This window comes from Candoia aspera, chromosome 9 (genome assembly GCF_035149785.1).
Source record: "Candoia aspera isolate rCanAsp1 chromosome 9, rCanAsp1.hap2, whole genome shotgun sequence".
Taxonomy (NCBI): Eukaryota; Metazoa; Chordata; class Lepidosauria; order Squamata; family Boidae; genus Candoia; species Candoia aspera.
The window spans coordinates 19,227,522-19,250,699 of NC_086161.1; the positions used below are offsets into that span (position 1 = coordinate 19,227,522).

A 23,178-nucleotide genomic window follows, 5' to 3' on the forward strand; every position below is an offset into this window, starting at 1 on the left:
TGAGCATCAATGAAGCCATCTTCTTCTTCATTGCTGCATACCTGTGAGGGCAGATAGAAGGTAAGTTGAGCCGTATTAAGGATCTCTACAGGGGTTCAGTGAATCAGCAAATGTTTCTGGCAAGTTTGCTTCTCTGCTATGGTGGGCTGTGTGTTAAAATGTATGCATAACAGTTGGGTTCTCCAGGCTTCGGGAGATCAGTACCAAGGCTTTGATCAGGTTTTCTTCAGACATTTAGCCCCACTTCCCAGCAAGGCTTCCTCAATGCAGTGGTTAAGAAGCATTGAAGTGTTTCATGTTAGAAAAATTTGTATGGTGAAACAAGCTGCAGTCCAACCACATCTGTAGCCCAACATCTGCAGTCCAGCCCCAACTTGCATAGCTCAGATCATGCCAGTCAGAGATACTGTAAATAATTATTTATTTACCAAGGCTAGTTCTAGACAGTGCCCAGAGCTAGGCCAGTTAGTAGTTGCCTTTGCAGGATAAGGTAAGCTTGATTTATGCTAATCTCGGTTAGGTTTGCACGTAAATATGCTTTAGGTGTTGTGTGAACCCACCCAGTTTGCTTAGTTTATGACTCAGTCTATTGTATGAATCCAGAAAATGAGTTAATTCAATAACCAAGTTGTGTGTATTGCACAAACTGTGTCAGTGGCTGGATTCATACATTATACTAGGCTAAAATAGATCTTAATAGTTTTAAGACCCAGCATGGTGGGGAACCTAGTCATTGTCTTCATGTACTGAGCCATAACGTGGTCTAAATGTTTGGGCACTGTGAATTATGGGGACAAAATATTTGTGCTTTGTTAGCATGGCTTTTGAATTTACTGTGTTGCATGAAGCCAGGAAATGTGCATAGATCCTGGGTTATAGTCACCTCTGTTGCTAGGTCACCCTTCCCACATGTCACATCTAGTTCTGATTTTAAGAAAGTAAATGTAGGTTCTCCACACCCACAGTCTGCCCATCTCGAACAGCAACAGAGTTTGCAGGACTCCATTTTGTCTTTGGCTTTTCATCTCTGGTTCTTTGCTCATCAACAGCCATTTATGTTCCTGGGCTGTGTTTTGTTTATTTATTTAATTAATTTGCTATCCCACCATTTTTTTTTTTATAAATAACTCAAGGCAGCGAACGTACCTAATATTCCTTCCTCCTCCTATTTTCTCCACAACAACAACAACCCTGTGAAGTGAGTTGGGCTGAGAGAGAGGGACTGGCCCAAAGTCACCCAGCTGGCTTTCATGCCTAAGGCAAGACTAGAACTCACAGCCTCCTGATTTCTAGCCTAGTGCCTTAACCACTAGACCAAACTGGCTAGCTTTTGCTAGCTTGACGTTTGTTTTGTTTGTTTTTTAAATCCTGTATTGATGCAACCTTTCCAATGGTTAATTCCTCTTTGAGAGGGGGGGTGCTCCCGCCGGCTCTTAAGGAGGTGATGGTGCATCCTCTCCTCAAGGGGCCATCGCTTGACTCAACCAGCCTGGACAGTTTTCGTCCAGTCTCCAACCTCCCCTTTTTGGGGAAGGTTGTGGAGAGAGTGGTCATGTGGCAGCTGCAGAGGACCCTGGATGAAGCAGATTATCTGGACCCTTTTCAGTCAGGATTCAGGCTGGGTTACGGGACTGAGACAGCATTGATCGCACTCTTAGATGATCTCTGGTGGGAGCAGGACGGGGGCAGTGCCACCATCCTTGCTCTTCTTGACCTGTCAGTGGCCTTCGATATGATCGATCATGGTATCCTTCTGGACTGGCTTCGGGAGTTGGGGTTGGGCAGCATAGTGTTGTGCTGGTTCTCCTTCTCCTTCCGGGGTTGGTTCCAGTCGATGTTGATGGGGAAAGGTCCAGCCCACATCCCCTACTCTGTGGGGTGCCTCGGGGCTCGGTTCTCTCCCCTCTCCTATTTAACATCTACATGAGACCGTTGGGGGAGGTGATCCAATGGTTTGGGATAGATACCATCAATATGCTGATGATACACAGCTTTATATCTCTACCCCAGACTGCCTGAGTGATACTGTGGATGTCCTGACCCAGTGCCTGGAGGCTGTAAGGGCCTGGATGGGGTGCACTGGGCTTCGACTCAACCCAAGCAAGACTGAGTGGCTTTGGGTTTGTGGGCCTCCCGGTGCTAAGGTTTTTCCACCTTTGGTCTTGGATGGGATTGCACTGCCCCAGACAGACCCGGTGCGCAACCTGGGGGTCCTCGTAGACTCACGGCTCCTGCTCGAAGAGCAGGTGGCAGCCATGGCTAGGAGGCCTTTGCATACCTTTGGGTTGTGCGCCAGCTGCGCCCATTCCTAGACCAAGAGGCTTTGCTCACAGTCACTCATGCCCTCGTGATCTCCCATCTGGACTACTGTAATGTGCTCTACATGGGGCTGCCCTTGAAGAGCATTCGGAAGCTTCAGCTGGTGCAGAATGCAGCTGCACAGATAGTAAATGGCATCAGGTACTCAACACATGTAACACCACTGCTACGTGAGCTGCCTTGGTTGCTGGTGTGCTTCCAGGTGCAATTCAAGGGTGCTGGTTGTCACCTTTGAAGCCCTTCATGGCTTGGGGCCGGATTACCTAAGGGACCGCCTTCTCCCAGTTGTTTCTGCCTGTCCAATTCGATCTAGTAGATTGGGTATGCTGCCGCTCCCGTCAGCCAGGGAGTGTCGGTTGGTGGGAACTAGAAGGCGTGCCTTCTCTTCCGTAGCGCCTGCCCTCTGGAACATCCTCCCTCCAGAAATTAGGATGTCCCTGACCCTGCTGGCCTTTTGTAAGGCTGTGAAGACCTGGCTTTGTGCCCAGGCCTGGGGCCTCGAGCGTGTGGATGGTCCCATCTCTTGGTTGTATTAACATCCGTGCATTGCTCACTTGGCAGCCATGTATATTTATTTTGTATTTATTTTATATTTTAACTGTTTTAATTGTAATTGTTTTAATTGTTTTATAGTTTTATTGTTGTAAGCCGCCCAGAGTCACTCGCTGAGATGGGCGGCTATAGCAATCAAATAAATTAAATAAAATAAAAATAAATAATAAAGTAATAAAATAAAATAAAAATCCTTATCTACATTTGCTTTAGGCCTGTTAGCTACTTCTGAATTTGCTGTTAAGATGCCATGGGGAGGAGGACATAGCAATTCTTGGCCCAACAGCCTGTGCTCCAAGCTATCACTGGTTGTTCACTTTTTTTTTTCATCCATTCAATCTGTCCGATTCTCGGAGAGAATCCCTGCAGTTCTCTCGGCAAGGTTTTTGGAAGTGGTTTGCCATTGCCTGCTTCCTAGGGCTGAGAGGGAGTGAGTGGCCCAAGGTCACCCAGCTGGCTTTGTGCCTTAGGCAGGACTAGAACTCACAGTCTCCCGGTTTCTAGCCTGATGCCTTAACCACTACACCAAACTGGCTCTCACTTATTCACTTAGACCTATTAAAAAGGTGAACAGTGACAAGCAAAAGATTGATGTTATCCACTTATCTTCAGGAATCTGCATAAACTGGGGTGGGTGGGCCAACCTACTGCTGGCCACGGGATAGATTTGAATTTGGAGGCAAGTTAGACCCATAGAAAAGATGGGACCATGAAGTGGGGACTGGCATTTAGCAATGAGATTTGCCTCTTTTAGGGGTCATAGTAGAGTTTTCATAAGTCACCCTTCACACGGTGACAAATTCCACTGTCGCATTTCAGAAATCCTTCTCAAGGGAGGTTCTCTGCTGCAAAAAGGACTACGTGCAATCCTGATGCTGTAGGTTGTCTATTCCTGATGTAAACTGTGCTCAAAAGGAAGGGCAAGGGAATGGAGGCTTAGGCTATTAAAATTCACTTAACTTGCCAATTCGTTACTACCTTCAATATAACAGGCACTATGTCACTCCCTGCTCCACACAGTGCATCTTGCCCAAAGCTGGAATTCCAGGGGTCTAAATGCTATCTTCTAAAATATATATGTTTTGTCTATCAAGGCCATATTGACAGATTTCTTTAATCTTCTTGAGGCTTTTGAGCAGCTTTCCCAACTCTGGTAGCTAATGGAATTCGGAGAATCAGTCAAACACATCCTGAAGGCAGAAAATGGGGAAGGCCGCTCTTAAGGGCGAATAATGTTGCTGTACTTAATCTTGGAGGGCATACGATGCATGTTATACTGAGACAGGGCTACCTCACAGACTTCTTCTGTCAGAATGCCATTATAATAAATTTAACAGGGACCAAATAATGAGAGCAATAAAGACTCTTATTTTGAATATATGTAAAAACACTGCCAAGGATTCACTGTTGTAATCAGAAAGCTTGGTGAAGTAGGTTTGACATCTGCATTAGACACATTGCCAAAAGAATGAACAGTGATCAAAACTGCACAGGCGGGTTTAAGTGACACACAACCCATACACACAACACCAACAGTGACAGAAAACACTTGTTCCACAATAATAGTTATGTCAGCTATTATTGCTGGAGAAATCTGATTGTCAAGCAAGTACGGCATTTGACAGGTCCATCAATAGCTGGGACTTGCTTGGTGCACCCGATCTCTGGCAAGGGCGCCCAAAGTTCAGCTGCCATGAACACAGCGGGGATTACAAAGCTTAGTTCTGAGATGAACTAGGATGCTGGGTCTAGTTTAGAAATTCTGTAGCATTAGATAAGCAACCAGGGACTTGCAAGGAAAAGTATATTGATCCATTCCCATCAATCCCATTCCTGTTTTTATCTCTAGGCCTTTTAATATTGAATCAGTATTTTTCTCTTTTTTTTTTTAACACTATAGATTACCCCCAGTTTGCAGATCTTTTCCCCCTATTAGCTGATGCTGGGCCCTTATTTTGCACTAAACTACATATGTACATATGCTCAGCCTGTTGCAGGAACCCAACCATTGGGATTTTTCCTAAATTTACCCAAGCCATGAGTTAACCTAAGATACAAGCTTACCTACACACAAGCCTTGAGCTTCACTCCTCAGAGTTATCTCCAGTGGCTCTCTATCCCAGCATTCATTTCAGGGTAGTTTAAAGTTTATGTGTGTGTGTGAACATGCCCCCCACCCGAATACATGGCTCACAAATCAGACTCCCTGCTATTTAAACAAATTTGCGCTAAATGTCACAGAATGTTTTTAGAAATTCTGGTACTTTAAGCCCAGACAACAATGCTTTTAGAGATTGGGAAGAGGGCAAAAATTAGCGAGAAAAGCTTTGATTTTTCCCTATGATGTTTATACATCAATTAGAAATGTTTATTTCAGGGATGAACATGTGAAGTTAATATGAAAATAATTCACTATTGGAATATCTGACAGCTGCTCTCGTGTTCTGAATGCAATCCCCAAGTTATTTATTTCTTAGCTGGAAGCTGCCTCAATGCTGTTGTGCTAGTATTATGCAAAACATTAGCAAAGTGTTTTTTACCCTAGTGTCTTTAATGGCAGGAAAATACAGACCTTTTCTTGGTACGGCCCAACAGAAAGACCTTCCATAATCTGCTTTTTAGAACCCGCAATTCAGGTAGACGCTGGTTACAGGTTAATTCAACACCCACAATTTAATTAACAAAGAAAATAAAATTACAATTGATAGTGTCTGCCTGAGCTAGTTATATACAACTTAATCCATACTTCAATTGATCCTTACTCTATTTAAATAGATTTATGGTCCAGTTCTGTGTGTTTAGCATAGCATTTGCTCCTTTTGAAACAATTGAAAAGTCACTGGAGTGTGCATCTTTTCACTAATCAGTAAAAACAAGGGAAAGGCAGTATGGCTGTATACATGCAACAGAAGGAAGCCAGCTGGAAAATGCATGGGTTTCCATTTTATTTGCATACTAAAAGGAAAGTATGCTATCCATACTCTATTTATCCCACTTGACTTTGAGAAATGTGGCTGAATTTTATGCAGCTTCATTTGCAAGGTCCTCCTCTAGGACCTACTTTTTAAGAACTGGCCATAAAACAATTTAAAGTTCAAGTCTGCTGAGGGGAGGGAAGCCCAACTTTCTCGTAGAAAAAGGCTCAGGGTGGCAAGGAGGTCTTTCTTACAAAATTAAAATACATCACAAAGTTTTAAGGAATAGAAACCTTCATGGTAAACAGCTCTGCGTTAAGTTACAGCTGGTCTCGTCTGTGGATTATGTACATATTTACAAAAATAAGTTACGCGGATGTATTGTCAATGTAAGTCTTGGCCCTAGATGCAAAGTGCTTTTTCACCTGGCTTTGAAACACAGTAATCAAATCCAGAACACCGGGTCACGGGGCTGTGTTTGGGAAGGAGCCGGTCGATGAAAGCTGCCGATGTGTTTGCAAATTGCAAGGGTGGTGCTTTTTTTTTTCCCTGAGGATCCAGCGCTTTAATGGGAAAGCAGTTAGACTCCATTGGCACTGGCTTTGCTGCTCCGAGGGGCTTCTATTTTAGTCTTTAAAAAAAAAAAAAAATGGGCAAATATGAGTAATGAAGGCAAAAGGAGATTTTTATCCCATCTTTTTCATCCATCCATCCAAACTCAAGGCAAGAGAACATACCTAATACTCCTGCCTCCTCCTATTTTCCCCACAACAATCCTGTGAGGTGGGTTGGGCTGAGAGAGAGGGACTGGCCCAAGGTCATCCAGCCGGCTTTTGTGTCTAAGGCGAGACTAGAAATCACAATCTCCTGGTTTCTTGGCCAGCACCTTAACCATTACCCCAGTGTTTTTCAACCTTGGCAATTCTGCGAATTGAAGTCCACCCATCTTAAAGTTGCTGAGGTTGAGAAACACTGATCTAGTCATAAACTGTACTGTTTAATTCAGTTTCATCTGCTGTTAACTTGTTGAATTCTGGTCAATGACCATATAAAGTACTGGCATGGTCAGATCTTGATGAAAAAAAAAATGGAATTGTTCTTCGAACCTCACCCTAGCTGATTTCAGCAGGTCTTTCTTCTCAGTAAATGCTTGTGAAATCCTAAATGGGAAACCAATTCTACTTTGTTCAAGATACTGCCGTAGTTCTTCTAAACTCCAGCTAAAATACTGTACTCTGATTCCAGACTTTGAACAGGAACATTTATTTTTTCATAATCAGGGGTTTTCTGGTTTCAAAAGTATCTGTCTACCAGCTGTAAATTTTAGTCATATGCACCTGTGTGTTCTAATGTCGACCAGTCTTTTTCTGTTTGTTGATCGTGTTCCCTACCCCACACACATTAAGGATTATAGCCATGACTCAGTCTTGTGATGAGCTGTCATGAAGCAGAGATTCCTCCCTCAGGCTTAATACTAGACCCATGAGGAAATTTATGCAAGACAAGAGTAAGAAAATCTTCCAAATAATTTTCATGGTCACAAGGTTCAGTGATCATCAACTTAGGCTGCTTCAAGAAGGAACAAGTAACACATCCTTTTTTTACTTTTTTTTTTTAGCTTTTTACTAGAGCCTAAATTGGAAACAGAATATGGACGAGGTATGCTTATGATCCAGTAGGACTTCTATGTTCTTCTAATCAGAGGAGATCCTTATAATAGTAACAGAAAATGATTCACACTTTGTGCTACTGCACTGATCATTTCAAAATTTCTAGCAGCAGAGTCCAGATTAGTTCCTTGCTGCAAAACAAAAGAGGTTATGAAGTGCTAAGGTACCTACAGGTTTATGCCATGAGTTCATCAGCTCATGAAGCACAAGACTTGGTTGCTTAAGGTACGCTGTAATGTGGCACCCCACTTTACAAGCCACTGTCCTCTTATAGAATGTAGCACAGTGGCATTGCTTGCTCTCCAGCAACTGCATTAGAGTAGATGGAAAGGGATATATGTACTCCCCACCCACTGACCTGCTGCCAGTTTTACTTCTACCATCTATGGTGCAAAAAGAATTTCCAAAAGTAAAACTCACCTCTCCCACAGGAGGCTTGACTGAGATTTCAGGAACTGATAATTTGTCTTTTGGCTGCAATATGAATTCTTCATTCTTCAAAATAGAGGGAAAGAAGAAATGAAGTCAACGGAAGTCTGCAGACTGCTATTCCAGAATCAGAAGGATGGGAATGGTTATAAGGCCGATCAATTTTCTTGTCAGGCCATCTATGTTCCAAATTCCCATACTCTTAAGATTAAGGGTAATATCTGTTCTCTCTGGTATCTGCCAGCGGATACAACTTGGCTATTCATTTCTGTTACAATGTGGATTTGGTAGAAAAACTAATGGATACGAGCTAACTCTTGACAGACCACCTTCTTCAAAAGTAGGCACAAGTAAGACAATATACCCAATCCTCACCTTCCTTTCCTGCACGTTGGGGGCAGAATCCAACAAGGTCTCATCATCATCTAATTCTGCATCCTCGCTTTTCAGAGGCTAAAGAAACAAAAAAAACACCTGGGTTAAGACAGACTTAGATAACAAAAAAGCACAATATAACACAAGTGGCAAAAAGCATTGTGATCTTGTTTAGTCTACTTAGATATCAACAAAGCTCAAATTGTACATGCTGTAATTAAAAGCTTATTTATTTAATTCATTTCCCATCCTGCCTTATTTTTATAAATAACCCAAGGTGGCAAACATACAAAATACTCCTTCCTCCTCCTATTTTCCCCACAACAGCCCTGTGAGGTGAGTTGGGCTGAGAGGGACTGACTGGCCCAAGGTCACCCAGCTGGCTTTCATGCCTAAGGCGGGACTAGAACTCTCCTACCACGCCTGATTGGCTCTTGGGCTGAGAGAGAGGGGCTGGCCCAAGGTCACCCAGAACAAGAATTTTTTTAGGCTCTTTACCTGCCCAAGAAGCTGTACATACAATTATTTTATCCATCCAGGAAAGGGGTTAAAAGTGTTAATAATTTACGGTGACTATCTCAGTAAAAGTTACAGCAAAGCAAAACCTGACCCTATGATTCCATATCCCTATTTTCACAAGCGCAAAGCCTTTCACTGGGGGGGATTTTCTGGAATTACCCCTTCAGCCTTGCTGATGGTAATGTGAAAGCCTCATGGGATTTATTACACTGCATGTAAGTTGGTCAAAATATACTGCAGGTTTAAAGTAAAATTTGCTGTGACCCTACTTACAGTTTACTACACTGTAAGCAGATCTACACCGAGAAACCTTTGAGAACTAGTATAGCTTCTTCTGGTTTCAGGGACATTGGCATTTCAGTTGAAATCTTATATCTGATGTTTCCAGGAAGAGTAATACTTATGTATGAGAATAAGCTGTGTCAGACCCCGAGGTTGCAAATGAGCTTTTAGTCAACATTTAAGCACATACAACCATGCCCATGCCCTCATTTCAATTGCAATTTTCAGACACCAGGCATGGTAAACACAGATTTTGCCACTTTGAATAACTTTATTAGGAAGTAGGCTTGGATTCTCTGTGGTTTATCTTAGGTGATGCATGGGTTTAGCTGGATTCCATGTAAGAGCAGCACCAGAGTTGTGGCTTTGAAAAGTTCCAATGCAGTTGGTCTATATTGGACACCAGAAAGAAAGAAAGACAGACAGACAGACAGACAGACAGACAGACAGACATGCAGAACTGCTCTGGGCATTCAAAGCCACCAGGGCAGTGCCTGTCACTTCCCCAAATATTGCACATAAAGTGCAGGTCCTTAAAACAGAGAACCTGCTGCATTTTATGCACCTCAAGGTCCAAGTCAATCTTTCAAAACCACTTGCAAAACGCATCATCTTGTTTTCTCATAGCTGATCTGTAATGAGTATTCCTTACAGAAATTGATCGGTGCTCTCATGGCTTAATGGTGTCTGCAATAATACAACAGCACCACCTGTACAAAGCATTATTGATGTAAGTTTATTTGCTCGTTTGGGGAAGGTGGAAATCGTCCTTATTAAAGGCAGCTCCTGTGACATTGATGTAGAGGTTAATAAGGGGGCCAAATTCCATCCTTATTTTAACTCCCATACTGATTGGTATCTGATCAGTGTCATACTGTGGTGCCTCTTACTCTCAAATCAGAGTAAGATTGTGTAGTTCGTATATCAGGATGAGTAACTGCCAACTGTAGATGCTTTAACTTGGTCCAAATTTCCATAGAGATAGTATCCACAATCTGTTTGAGATCTACAAACAGGACAAAATGCCTCCCAAAATAGAGGTGGATAATCTGTTGCTCCTTTTTGGAACCCCAGAGCCCACATGCATTTTGGGTGATACCATTACTGAAAATCAATTTCTCACCATTCCAAAACAGGAAGTACATGACAGTTGTGATATCAGCTCCAAAACTGGGCCTGTGCATAATATATATGCACAAGCACACATACAGATAAGTAAAGAACACCCCTGCAAATGCCCCCCCCCCACCGTTACCTATTGGGAAAATGACTCTCACTTCTTTGCAGCGTTGTCCCTCAACTTCCTCATCAAAAAACAAACCCGATTAAGTATCACACACCAAAACCTGACTCATATAAGTTGGATTCCATCTCTCCTAAGGATGATGCGAGAGCCAGTTTGGTGTAGTGGTGAAGGCATCAGGCTAGAAACCAGGAGACTGTGAGTTCTAGTCCTGCCTTGGGCACAAAGCCAGCTGGGTGACCTTAGGCCAGTCACTCACTGTCAGCCCTAGGAAAGAGGCCATGGCAAACTGCTTTTGAAATCTTGTCAAGAAAATGCAGGGACTTGTCCAGGCAGTCTCTGAGAATTGGACACGATTGAACGGATTGAAAAAAAAAAGGATGATGCAAGCTGTTAAACAAAATCCAGGGGCTACATGTTTGCCTCTCGTTCTTAACAAGAACTACAGGTGTGCCTAAGAAATAATCCTGTGTGATTATTCTAACAGATTTTTCCTTTCTTCCAAAACTCCACTGCAGTACAGTGAATGTACCCTCCAGGGACTTTGGACTACAATAAACACATCTGGAGGATGCCAAGCTGGGAGAAGCTGATATCCCTTGCCTCCTAGTTTTGCTCTCCCATCAGAAAATAAACCAGGTTTGTTTGACAGTAATTGCTACAAAACATGCTTCATGCATGATAGCTCACCTCAGTTGTATTCACCACCATCGGTTTGGGGTTCACATCTGTCAAATATAAGGCACGAGAAAGCAGCAGCAAAGAAGGAGGAACTTTCTCTTTGAGATTCAGATCCAGCCACTGTACAGCAGAGATGAAGAGAAAGACTTGTCAGAGCAACCTTCTGGGGAATTAAACTTTTGCAAATCTGAAACTTCCAGATTGAGTGTTGCACAGAGAGTCACCTTTTGCTCCAGCAAGAACTTTCCTTTATAACCTGTCCCAATTTGGCGCTCTAAGCATCCCACTAGACAAGAAAATTCCTGACATATTGAAACTGAAAAGCACATGATGCTTTGTTTTTACAGTCCTTCCTGAAGGTGCTTTGGAGAGAACTATTAAGGTGAATGGAGCCTCCCCAGATTAAGGTTTGCAGAATATAGGTTGCAAGAAGCACAACCACAAGGTATGATAGATGGGGTAAAAGCCAAAGGGGGGAGGGACCCTCCTCTTCCTCCCCTCTTCCTCCCCCCCCAGAAGAAAGCCACACAACCCTTGCTGAAAGGCTGGACTGGCTGCAGGTGTGGAGGGCTTTTGGAATTACTCCAAAGACCACATTTGACTCGATCACTGCTGGCTGCCAAGCCTGAGCTCTACTCTTGACATTTAGCTGCTCAGAATGGGGAGTGAGCTGCTTGCAAAAGAGCACTCGAGCCTGCATCCTAAGAAGCTGCTTCTAGGACCTGCTGAGAGCCACTAATGATGCCTACTTAAGGCAATCCCTTATTCATATCTGCTCCATCTGTGTTCTTAGCTCAGCTGGAACAACTGCTTATGTCTGTATAATTAAACTGGAATACTTTTGAATCTCATTCTCAACCAATCAGCCCAACTGGGATTTGGCCTCAGAATGAGACCTGACGTCTCTTCTAGCAACCTCCTCCAATGCGATGCTCTTCAGAATCAGTGAACATCTCCCATCTTTGCAGATGTTGGTTTGGAATGAAGATGTTGTTGAACATCCATAGGGCAACAGGTTGGCAGAGGCTATCTTAAAATAGCACAGGGGCCTTTTCAGAAATAAGTATCTACTCTACACCTAGCATCCCAGTTTCCAGGATAGCCCATCCAAGGTTTTTAAAAATCCACAAACAGGTTGTGAAAGGACTTTGGCTTTCACTGCTCAGCAATCAATATTCTTAAGGATTTCTTGGGATAACAATAGCCAGGTTCGTTCTGTGGGATTGGTTTTGGGTCTTTTTCCATCAGCCAACACTTCCGAAGAAGCTTCTGATATCCAAACAACCCCACAGAATTCAAATTCCAGAGATTATAAATATTGCAAGGCAATCCCCACTTCTGAACAGTCACGCTGAGAAAGCCACACTGGAACACAAGGCAAGTCCCCTGCCAAAAAATGCAATCTCTACTTCAGTACAGATTACCCTAAGCCCAGAGAAACCCAACTAAAAGTATCTACACTTTATATTCTGTGGCAAATGACCTCAGAGCCCAGGAGGGCACGTAAAACCCATCCATGTAAGTGACTGGATTCCAAAGAGGAGAAAGATAAACTTGTTTCTGATACTCAGTTTAATTCGTTTTCATTACAATCATTCATCCAAAACATTAATGGATCATGAACTGCTGAAGCAACCTGGAGATATCTCAGACAAGGATGTGCAACCTCTTTTGTACAGGGGAAGCATATTATTTAGGTTAAATGTATATATCGTTAAAACTAAAGTTAATTAAATATCGTCACTAGGTTTCCTCTCAATACATTTAGTCATTTTCCTCCTCTGCCACCTGTAGAATTATAAATCAGTGACCACTTTTCAAGGGACTAGAAGTAAGTGCAACTTTCTCCCTTGAGCCAGAACAGAAGTAGGCAATCTTTTCCAGCTGGGGGTGACTTTATGATACAACCAAAGTGTAAAGATCTGGTCTGGGTGCTTTGGGGAAATTTTTAATGGGAAAAATGGGTTCCTTGTGCCTTGCTGAGGGCTTAAGGGATTCATTTTGCCAAGGGATCAATTTTACACTTTAAATGCCAAAAAGGTTGCAGGTGGTTGCAATTTGGGGGGTCACAGTGTCCATCCTCATACAAAAAAAAAGTTGAAAAAATTTGGTCTTGCCCATTCTAGGAGCCCAAAGGGGTGCTCAGAGGGAGAGATCGCATATAACTTGTAGTTTCCACCCCATCAGGAAGATGAAAAAGTCAGACCCCTTTGGATGTTCTTCTTGGACTCAATTTTCTTCCCTCCCTCATCCCTGACTTGCCTGATTCAATTGCTCTTTGAGCTGGTCCTCTGTAAGGCCCAACGACCTCATTCCTCTTGCTCTGCACGCACTTTGCAGCTCAGACACGCTCAAGCCATTAACACCTTCCTTGGCTATCATCTACAGGCAGCAAAGAGCAAAAAAAAATCATCAGGCTCCCATCCTATTCAGGCAACAACCATTTTTCCAGTGGCAGTAAAACAGAAGTATGAATCTTCTGGGAACTAAATCAGTAGTCTGGTGACACCTTTTCCATCTAACAAATTTTGTTAAAAGGCATAAGCTCACAAAGGTGCTACCAGACTTCTTTCCATCTGTCTATTGCCACGACAGACTAGCATGGCTCTCTTCATACTATATCTTCTGAGAATGTGAATGCTTAGGCAGTATTTAAAAAAACATCCCTTTCTTTCTCTTTAAATATGTATAGCCCACCTTGCATCAGGATGAGAATGCCATCAATAAAAACGAGAAAACGATTAGGAAATAAACCCACATATTTTAAAAAGTATACCAACTGAACTGACTTCACTGAGTCCAAAAGTTCAAGTGAATACAGGAGTTGAAATAAAAAGAAACCCTTACTTGGAATGCTAGGAAGGCTCTTTTTTACTTCTTCACATAGTGTACTGCTCTTAATGAAGGAATGCAGAGGAAATGCTTGGGCAAAATTCAATACTGCAGAGCTTCATATTCTGGAAGTATCCAACATATATTGGATACTTCCAACAGATAGATCTCTCTCTCTCTCTCTCTCGCTTTCTATCTCTCTCTTGGATACTAGAATGTCCAGAATCCAGAGCCTCTTATGCCAGAGTAAAATGGTTCTTCAAAAATGCTACTGTTAGCAAGCTAGTTACTGCATTAGCTGGAAACTTCCTCCATACTCTATGCAAGGAATGCAACATACATAGAGAACAAGCTGAAAAGAAATCTCCCCCACTGCAGGAGTTACTGCAGTTAGGTGATCCAAACCCCTCAAAGCCACAATGTGTTGATTTTGGGATTTGAAGATTAGGACTGCGTAAGAATATAGAAATAATGTGTATTAGGGTTAAAAGCAGAGTAAGAGGTTAATGTGCTTTTTGTTTGTATCTGTACTGTAGAAGGTTGGAAGTCACTCCCCTTTCCCTATATTTCTTTTTCTTTCTGCACTTTTAAGTCTTTCTTCTTTTTGTTCCTTTTCTCTCTTTCTCTTCATAAATTTTATCAGTATTTTGAAATTTAATAAAGCACTTAAAATAGACAGACATGCGTTGGGAACTTTTGGATGGCATGCAATAAATAAAACTTTGAGGAAACTCCCCACCCCCTGCAAACTCAGCTGAGTCTCTAGAAACAAAGCTGGCTCTAGGAGCAGAAGCCTGTTCTTTCAGGGGGAGTGCAATTTCATTCAGAGCAGGACATGTAACTAATGCCTAGACCTAGGATTCATAACTTCTCCTAGAACCTCCATCTTGTTGGGATTCAGCGTAGGTGCCCATCTAATCCACTCTGGCCTCCCCATACTCAGCCCCTTCTGTTTCTGATGATTTGGAGAAACAGAACTGATGTGCCCTTCTCAAGATTCCCTAGGCCAGCGTTTCTCAACCTTGGCAACTTTCAGATGCGTGGACTTCAACAGCTGTGCTGGCTGGGAAATTCAGGAAGTTGAAGTCCACGCATTTGAAAGTTGCCAAGGCTGAGAAACACTGATCTATTAATAAATAATCAGATCTCATGGGCTACCCACATCATAACAGCTACGGAATGGGGGGAAAAACCCTCAGTAACATTTCCGGAATTGATCTAAAAGTAAGGAGAGGAACTACCGTGCCCCTCAATTCCCCCATCATAGGGCTGGTTTACTAAGAGAGTGGTTGATGATAACAAAAGCTACTGAGAGATCTAGGGAGCCCAACGAGATTACATGTCTGCTTCTCTTCCGTGAAGCAGATGTAGAGGGCAATCAAGGCTGTTTTTGTCCTAATCCCGGTCTCAAATCCTACTAGAATGGGTCTGGATCATCTGTTCTTGCCAGTAACATCAGAAACTTACCAAACATCATTCTCTTGACTGGCTTGCCCAGAATTTAAAGATAGCTTTCTTTTTAACAACAAAGTTTTTAAATTGCACAATACAGTTTTGCTTCACTATGTTTGCACATTTCTAGCAACCCTCAGAAGGCACAAATGCTGACATTTTAGTTCTGTACATGTTTTAAGCAATCAATTGATTAAAAGGTAGATGACTGATTAATTAACAATATCCTGTTTGGTTATGAGCCTAGTTTTAATCATCCCAAGGTAAGCATATCAAATAAATCAATAAAAACTTACAAACTGCTTCGGTGGCCATAGATGACGAGGGAGGAAACATAATCAAAATATATTGTCTGGTTCAATCTAACAATACTAAATCTCACAGAATCCTTAGACAGGCTAATTAATTAGATTAAGAGCCTTTGGATTCAACAGATTGCATTTTCATTCTTATATGAAAACTTTCCTGACTGAAATTTTGCCTCTTGGAGTATCTGCCTTGAGATCAAACCTCTTTCTCCTACCTTATTTCTTTGTATTGTTTGTTAAGCAAATTTCTTAGTTAGCACCCTTCATGTTTCCTCTTCCTGCAATTAGTACCATTGCTCTAGAATCAGAGAAGATTGCCTGTCAGGCTCTTGGCACCCAACTACAACTGAAAACAAGATTTTCGTGGAGTTTATTCCATTTCTTTTCAATAAACGTTAATGTTACAGAAATCTCTGCAACTGTACTACTTTCAATTTAGAACCTAATACATCCAGCAGCTTCTTAAGACGGAGACCTTTTCAGTTTTGATTTGATTTGTTTTTACAAACTGATTCTCTGTGAAAAGTGAGGATGCTAATCAATTCTCTGATAAACGTGTAGATGACCAAAAGTAAATCTCATTTACAGTAAGTATCTCATTAGACTGAGAGGCTGGCTTAGAAGAGGCTGGACAGCCACCATTCATGGATGGTTTGTTTTATTTTCCTGCACATACAGAAAGTCAGACCAGATGATCCTTGTGGTCTCTTTCCAACTCTACAATTCTAAAGTGCTGGGCCAAAGCATCAGTAACCTATCTCCTTAAGGCCCTTAAAACCATCAGTATTATACATTAGAGAATTGTCTACAGCAGGGTTTCTCAACCTTGGCAACTTTAAGACAGATGGACTTCAATTCCCAGCATTGGCTGGGAAATTCTGGGAGTTGAAGTCTACACATCTTAACGTTGCCAAGGTTGAGAAACACTGGTCTACTGGTATCAACATACAACTCCAATATCCATTTGCAACTACAGGATTAAATTTTACTGTTTGGACACACATCCTTTCAAACTTGGCAGAGCTGGAGACCCTAGTTCAATTCAGCACTGACCAGGGGGCTCTGGGACAGTCATAGTCTTTCAGCCTAACCTACCACTCAGCGCTGTTTTCATGGGGTTAAGATGAGGAAAGATCCTTAAATTCTCTGAGAAAAGTGAAACAGCACATTAAATTACTAAAGGAGAGATTTCCAAGCTCTTGGTGAAAGACAGGTGGCATCGCCTTACCTCATCATCAGCTTTGATAGATCTAAGCTTCATCAAAAGCTGGAAGCGGAGGAGATTGTTGGTGCCAATGGGCTGCAACTCGAGCAGTTTGCAGAGGATGACCAGCTGTGACCGCTCCAAGTGTTCCAGGGTCAGCTCATCCTCAAACAGTTTGGAAAACTGCACAATTTCTTGGGTGCTGGGTTGTTGACCGCTATGTCGAACCTAAACACAACAATAAATTAGGAGTCCAGAATCTGTCTCCCCAAGCCCATTGCTGGCTTTCTTTACAGTGAGGCTGCTCAAATTAAAGAACTCTCCTCACTGGGAGAAAAGCTTGGTACGATCGTTTTATCTCAAGACAGCAAGCAAAATCTGTCTTGTCCACCAGTGATTTTAATGATATTTGATACCCTTTAATATTTTTCTTTCTCCTTTAATCTTTTGTTTTATATTGCTTTTCCATATTTTGCATTTTCACTGGTTTTATTACTGTGATAGGAAACCTTGAGGCTATTGGCAGCAAAATGATAAAGCTATAAAATCCATAAATACATTTTCTTTATTTGGATTTACCTTTATTTTTCAGCCTTGTTTAGAAAACTGGACAAGAGAGCTATCTTAAATGAGGATGCACAGTTCCTTATAAATGCATTCATTTAAAATTATAAGCCCCTTACAGTGGTGTAAAGTTATAGAACAAAATTCTACAATAACTACTCTAACATCAAATTGACAATTAAAACCACATAACGCAATTCTCCACTTCAGAGTATAACACATGAAATGCATAAAATTTAAGAGGGTTATTTTTTGTTTCAAATTTTTGTTTATATAAATAGTTCTAACCTCTGGGAGACTTTTGAAGCTTATCAACATGTTTTAAATGAAACACAGAGCTCTAGGGCTTCAGTTTTTCCATTCACCCAAGAAAGCATACCTTCTGAACATAGGAAGAGAACAACTGTGTGGCTTCTCCTGTACTGGCTTTGTTTCTTCTGGCCAACTCTGCGATAGTCTCCTGCAAGAATTTGGCTAGCTCCAACTTGGCACTCAGTTTCTTCCTCTGCTTTTCTTCCTTGGTACAAAGAAGAATTAAAAAGATAAGGGATTATCTCAGAAAGAGGTGAGCTGCTTGCCATTCTTGGCAAAAGTAAGCTATAGCTTCTCTTCACTGTACTACTTGCTGGGAAAGGAAAAAAGAACGTTCTAAAGCAGCGTCCCTCAACCGTACCAACTTTAAGATGGGAGGACTGTGCTGTGCTGGCTGAGGAATTCTGGGAGTTGAAGTCCACCCATCTTAAAGTTGGTAAGGTCGAGAAAGAGATATAAGCTATCAGAAAAGAAAAAAGGGAGAACCAAAGAGCCAGCAGGTATTCGCATCCTTTTCTGGCTGTGCTCGTATCCAATTCTGCACTTCAGACCCATCCATCAGATAGACTCAAAGAATATATCTTCAAGGCAATGCGCCTTTTCATGATTACACCCCCCACACAAAAATGATTTAAGATGTTTAAAACCCTTCCAAATCCTCTTTGCAACAGTATATGCCATCATCATCATCATCAATTCCCTTCCTGTTCTTCTCAGGCTATTTTTCATAGCTTTAATTTAAAGGAGTCAGGGATTGGGACAGCCTCCTGCAAGCGATGGTTCTGAACCACAGCCTCCCTTTAAGGATGATGAAAACTGTAATCAGAAACAGTTGGAAGGCATCTACTTGCAAAAGAAGGCAGGCAATAACATGAACGGTTTTGTCCTTCTGGGGACGTGTCAGATGCAGGTAACCAGATGTTATTCTATGGAATGCAAACCCTCTACCAGGGACAGATCCCCTGGACCCATGCCCTTCAGATGACAGTGCTTTAATTGTACATTAGCTTTAAGAGCTGTTCAAATGCTGGGGCTGAGCACTTACAGGAAGGGATATACAGAATTTATCAGAATGGTATACACAGTCCACTCTCCCTTAAGCTCTCAGAGCAGAAAGATATGGATGTTATATTAAACATCACACAAGATATACACTGTGTAAAAGTAGAGAAATGCCCCCTGCAAAACCCTGTACATGGGGGCATGACTTAAGTAATATCCCATATCTCTCTGCTCTGAGAGCTTAAGGGAAGGTAAAAGGTATATATGCCATTCTGATATATTCTAATTGCAAAGTATCTCTAGGATTTTTAATGATTTTCTCATGCCAATCTTTACAAATGGCAGAGCAAGTTCATCCTGCTGTACGTTAATCTCTTGGCTATGCTAGCACAGAGTGTCTATTTTGTTTTCCTTTTATTCCACCCTTCTTCCACGTTGCTTGAGGGAGTGTGCATTATTTGCCTTGCATCCTCCCTGTCTATTTTGAGGTAGGCAGAGAAAAAGAAGAAATGAACCAAAATGATTCAAGAACTTTGTCTCTTAGTGAGGGTTTGAACATAGGTCATCCTAGGTTCCTGTCCTCCTCTACGCTTGTAGAGATTAATTCCTCTAGTCATATAGATTTGTATCGATGCTGGAGGCAAACAACTCCTAAGGTATAGGCACCATGTCAGAGTTTGACACAAAGACTGGGCTTTTTTAAAATGAAAAAAAAAAAAAACCTTACCTTTTTAGATTCAGTTTCAAAGGTTGAAGGCAACATCTCAGGAAAGAGTTTAAGAAATACAGGTAACAGGAATTCCATGAAGGGTACTATGATGAACACCAAGAAAGGAACCAACCGGAAAAGATCGGCTGATGTTCTCATCAGCTGCAGAAACAGAAACCCAAGCCAAAACATTACACTGTTCAGACATTGCCTAAGGCATGGTTAAATCATAAACATGTTTCAATAAGCCACAATACTGAGATCATATAACATTACTGAGTCAGAACTAAGTAAACCAAATTATAGCTTTCAACCATCCCTGAACCTATCTTCTCTTCACTAAAAGGATCAGGAGAAGCCTGGCTCCAAGGCAAGCACTTCAGCAAATTAATTTCAGCACGCCAAAATTTCCTCGGCAGAAAAGCCTGCTAGCCCGCATCCCTGATTATTTTAAGAAATAAGTCAAATGATTTTGTTCCACAACTTTTCTGTTTTGTGCATGAGGAAGGGGGGACAGAGGGTTGAGCTCTCTTTTACTCTGTTATATATTACTGCAGTCAAATATCTGGGTGCTTGTCATAGAGACACACGCTCTCTTATACCATGCAGCAGGTTAGATGTAGATGGGACATATGAGTTACCAGCAAGTGGACGTTTAAGATTCCAAATTTGTATCTGGAAGAAAATACAGCACCAGTGAAGGAGAATCACATTCTGACGCATGCTCAACCCCTGCTTGTGAATCCCAGGACTTGGGAAACCAATTGCTGGGCCAGGTGCTCTAATCCAGCAAAGCAAGTGCTTTGCTCTTATCGGGGAAATGAACCAGAATGTAGAACAGTAAAAACAAAATGACTGCCTGTCCCTTATTCAGCCCGTGAATAGACTGAGTGGTAAAGTCACCTTATTTCAGATTTGTTTGCTTTGTCCAGCGAATAAGAATCCGCTGCTGAATGCTGTCCATTCAAGAGGAAGCAATTAGTCATGCGCAGTGGGTAGCTTGGTAGCTGCTCCCCATAGTCAGCCAATGCTCACCCTTCGTCTCTCCCGCCTGGTGAGGACCTGCCCGTGTAACAGTCTCCAGACCATCCGAGCAGCTACTTTTGTGTCAATCCAAAGCAAGTGGAATCCATTGTAATAGTGCCTCAGTTCATCTACAATCCTCTGCCACAGCGATCTCCTGACAGTCTCTGTGGCTTTGTCTGGAGCACTGGCCACACTATGGTCTGTTTTTACAGTACTTGGCTCAGGGCGAGGTTTGTCCTGATGCCAATAAGCTGACGTGTGAAACATCCGCCGTGTGGGCCTAATTAGCAAGTGAGGCCATCCATTTCCCCGCTGTGAACTGGAGAGGAGCTGATGGCTTTCAGAGTCCTTCGGGAAAGTTCCGTTATGGTGGAAATCCACCAGCTGAGCAAATGCGGCTGATGAGGAGAACAGGGAGCAACAGGAGTGTACAAGCAGACATGATCCCCTGGAAGAGAAAGAGTCTGAATCGTGGCTGCAACCAAAGGTTTAGGTTATGGCTGGTAAGAGAGACATTTTGCAAGGCGTGGATTGAGAACCCTGATGTTGAAATCAAGAGTCTGGCGGCCCCTTCTCAGACTAAGAAATTTTATTCACCAAGGCATTAGGACCTGCAGCTTATTTCATCAGATGCATGGGAGTGGCTAACCAGCGTTCTGCGAGAGGTCACTAGGGGTTCTACAGGAGATCACAATTTATTTAAAAATTATTTCAAATTCAGGCAACTTCACATTATGCATTGCATTATGCTCACCGCCTGGAGTTATTTATAAAAATAGTAAAGGCGGGACAAAATTTAAATAAATAAATAAATTGCATTGACATTGTATAAAGGCAGGAAACCAAGCAAGATTCGAGCATAAGAAGTCTAGCATTTGTCTCAGGTTCTGCTTTTACCTGCTGGGGTTTGGCACTTGGGCAAGACATTGAAAGTACAATATATATAACATTTTTAGTATCATTTTGCATGGAGAAATATACAGGAAATCATTTGCAATTCAGTCTACTCCAGGGTTCCTCAACCAGGGTTCTGTGGCACCCTAGCGTTCTGCGAGAGGTCACTAGGGGTTCTATAGGAGATCACAATTTATTTAAAAAATTATTTCAAATTAGGGCAACTTCACATTATAGAGGCAAGTTTCACTATTTTCAGTTTAAGAACACTTAATGTACATACGCAGGCCCACCCATGAAACAAATAGGATAATTTTGTAACGTCTGGCCTCTGTTTGAGCCTGAATGTGCAGGGGGTCCCCAAGGCCTGATAAACATTTCAAGGGTTCCTCCAGGGTCAAAAGGTTGAGAAGGGCTGGGCTAAAGTGATGTAGGATTGAAACTGAGGCTGCAGGGGCAGTGGGGGCAGGAAGGGAAGACAAAGTGGTTATGCAGATGCAGTTTACAAAATAGGTAGGAGGCAGCCAGGCTAAGGAATGCATATCTTAACCCCATCCGTAGCCACTGTATTTATCATTCTTGCAACTGGATACACGTTGGGGTTATAATTTCTCCTTTGAGCTCTAGTGTTATTTTATCAATCACAGAAGTTCTCGATGATTGAGGAAATTATGGATTATTTATTATTAAAACCAGACAATGTATTGTAGGTGCTTACATATTTATTTAATCCATATCCTATGTGTGTTTTTTTTATATTTCACAAAAAGAAAAACTACACAGGTGAATGCTATCAGTGGTGAACAAAAGCAATAAAAAATACATCTGATATTGCTTCTCTGACTTCCTTTACCACCAAACTTAAATCGATACCACAACGTCTTTTACACTGTCTATAGAATTCTTACTGAGGCTAGTAATCACAGAAAAAACTCATGAATTTCCTCCAGGGATAAATGTTCTGTATGAGCCATATCACACTTGCTGTTTTGAGTGAAGTTCAAAGATCTAAAATTATGTCAGAATTCACAAAAATCAAGATTTCATTTCTTACCTAGTCCTAGCTACTGCAAGGAATATGCTACAGCTGTAGATGGCCATGTTTTGCCTGGAATCAGTTTACTTCATCTATGGCCTAACACAAAAAGAAAAACAGCATTCTAAATAAACAATTACCTTTTATTAAAAAAAAAGTTAAACAATTTAATATACCAGTAAGGAACCTACATATATGCCAATTAAATAAAAGATTTTGAAATATTCAGATACAGTCACCTAGGAAATGGTTAGTAAATACAACTTCTATCCATTATGAACCTTTAGCCAAATACATGGAATTAAGGATCATTTCCCATGTATTACATAACAAAAATGTCTAGTCTTGGTCTTATGGTAACGACTTTCCCAGTCCAGACTCCTGAAGTTTGTGTGGCAAAAATTGCATACTATTAAATATCTTATGAAAGCGTACATTAAATTCTTAAGAGTAACCAACTGCTCCAAAAGAAAATGAAATACGGATGTTTTGTACATGAGCCAAAAGCTGTTTAACTACTCTTAGCACATAATTTTAGTACTCTTATTAGTGCCATTTTCCCCTGCCACTAGGTAGAATAATTTTAGGAAATGGACGATTAACCTTTTCAGCATAACATTTCATAGAACTTTTTCTATCTTGCCCCTTGAAACATCATTTGAAAGATATTAGTAGATGTGCTGTGTATTCTAAGCATCCTTAGTCAAAAGAAAATGTCATTGACTTGAAATGCCTTATTCTGGTAAATATATAGACACTGTTTTTTTATACTGCGCTAAGCCAAAATATGGTGGTTTGGGTTTTGGCTTACTACAAAACCCAACCAATGGTGATTTATTCAACATGCTATAGTT

The 23,178-nt window shown here is 41.6% G+C and overlaps 1 protein-coding gene across 1 annotated transcript; it reads right to left on the reverse strand.

The window, feature by feature from the left end:
* Positions 1-5,525: 5,525 nt before the first annotated feature.
* Positions 5,526-22,435, reverse strand: LETM2 (leucine zipper and EF-hand containing transmembrane protein 2). Its single transcript, XM_063311118.1, has 10 exons — positions 22,343-22,435; positions 20,404-20,842; positions 19,387-19,530; positions 17,725-17,862; positions 16,806-17,009; positions 13,248-13,367; positions 10,995-11,105; positions 8,261-8,338; positions 7,877-7,951; positions 5,526-6,417 (listed from the first exon to the last, which is right to left on the reverse strand). The coding sequence occupies exons 1-10, from the start codon at positions 22,387-22,389 to the stop codon at positions 6,367-6,369; spliced, it is 1,407 nt and encodes a 468-aa protein (XP_063167188.1). The 5' UTR covers positions 22,390-22,435; the 3' UTR covers positions 5,526-6,366.
* Between the last annotated feature and the right edge of the window lie 743 nt (positions 22,436-23,178).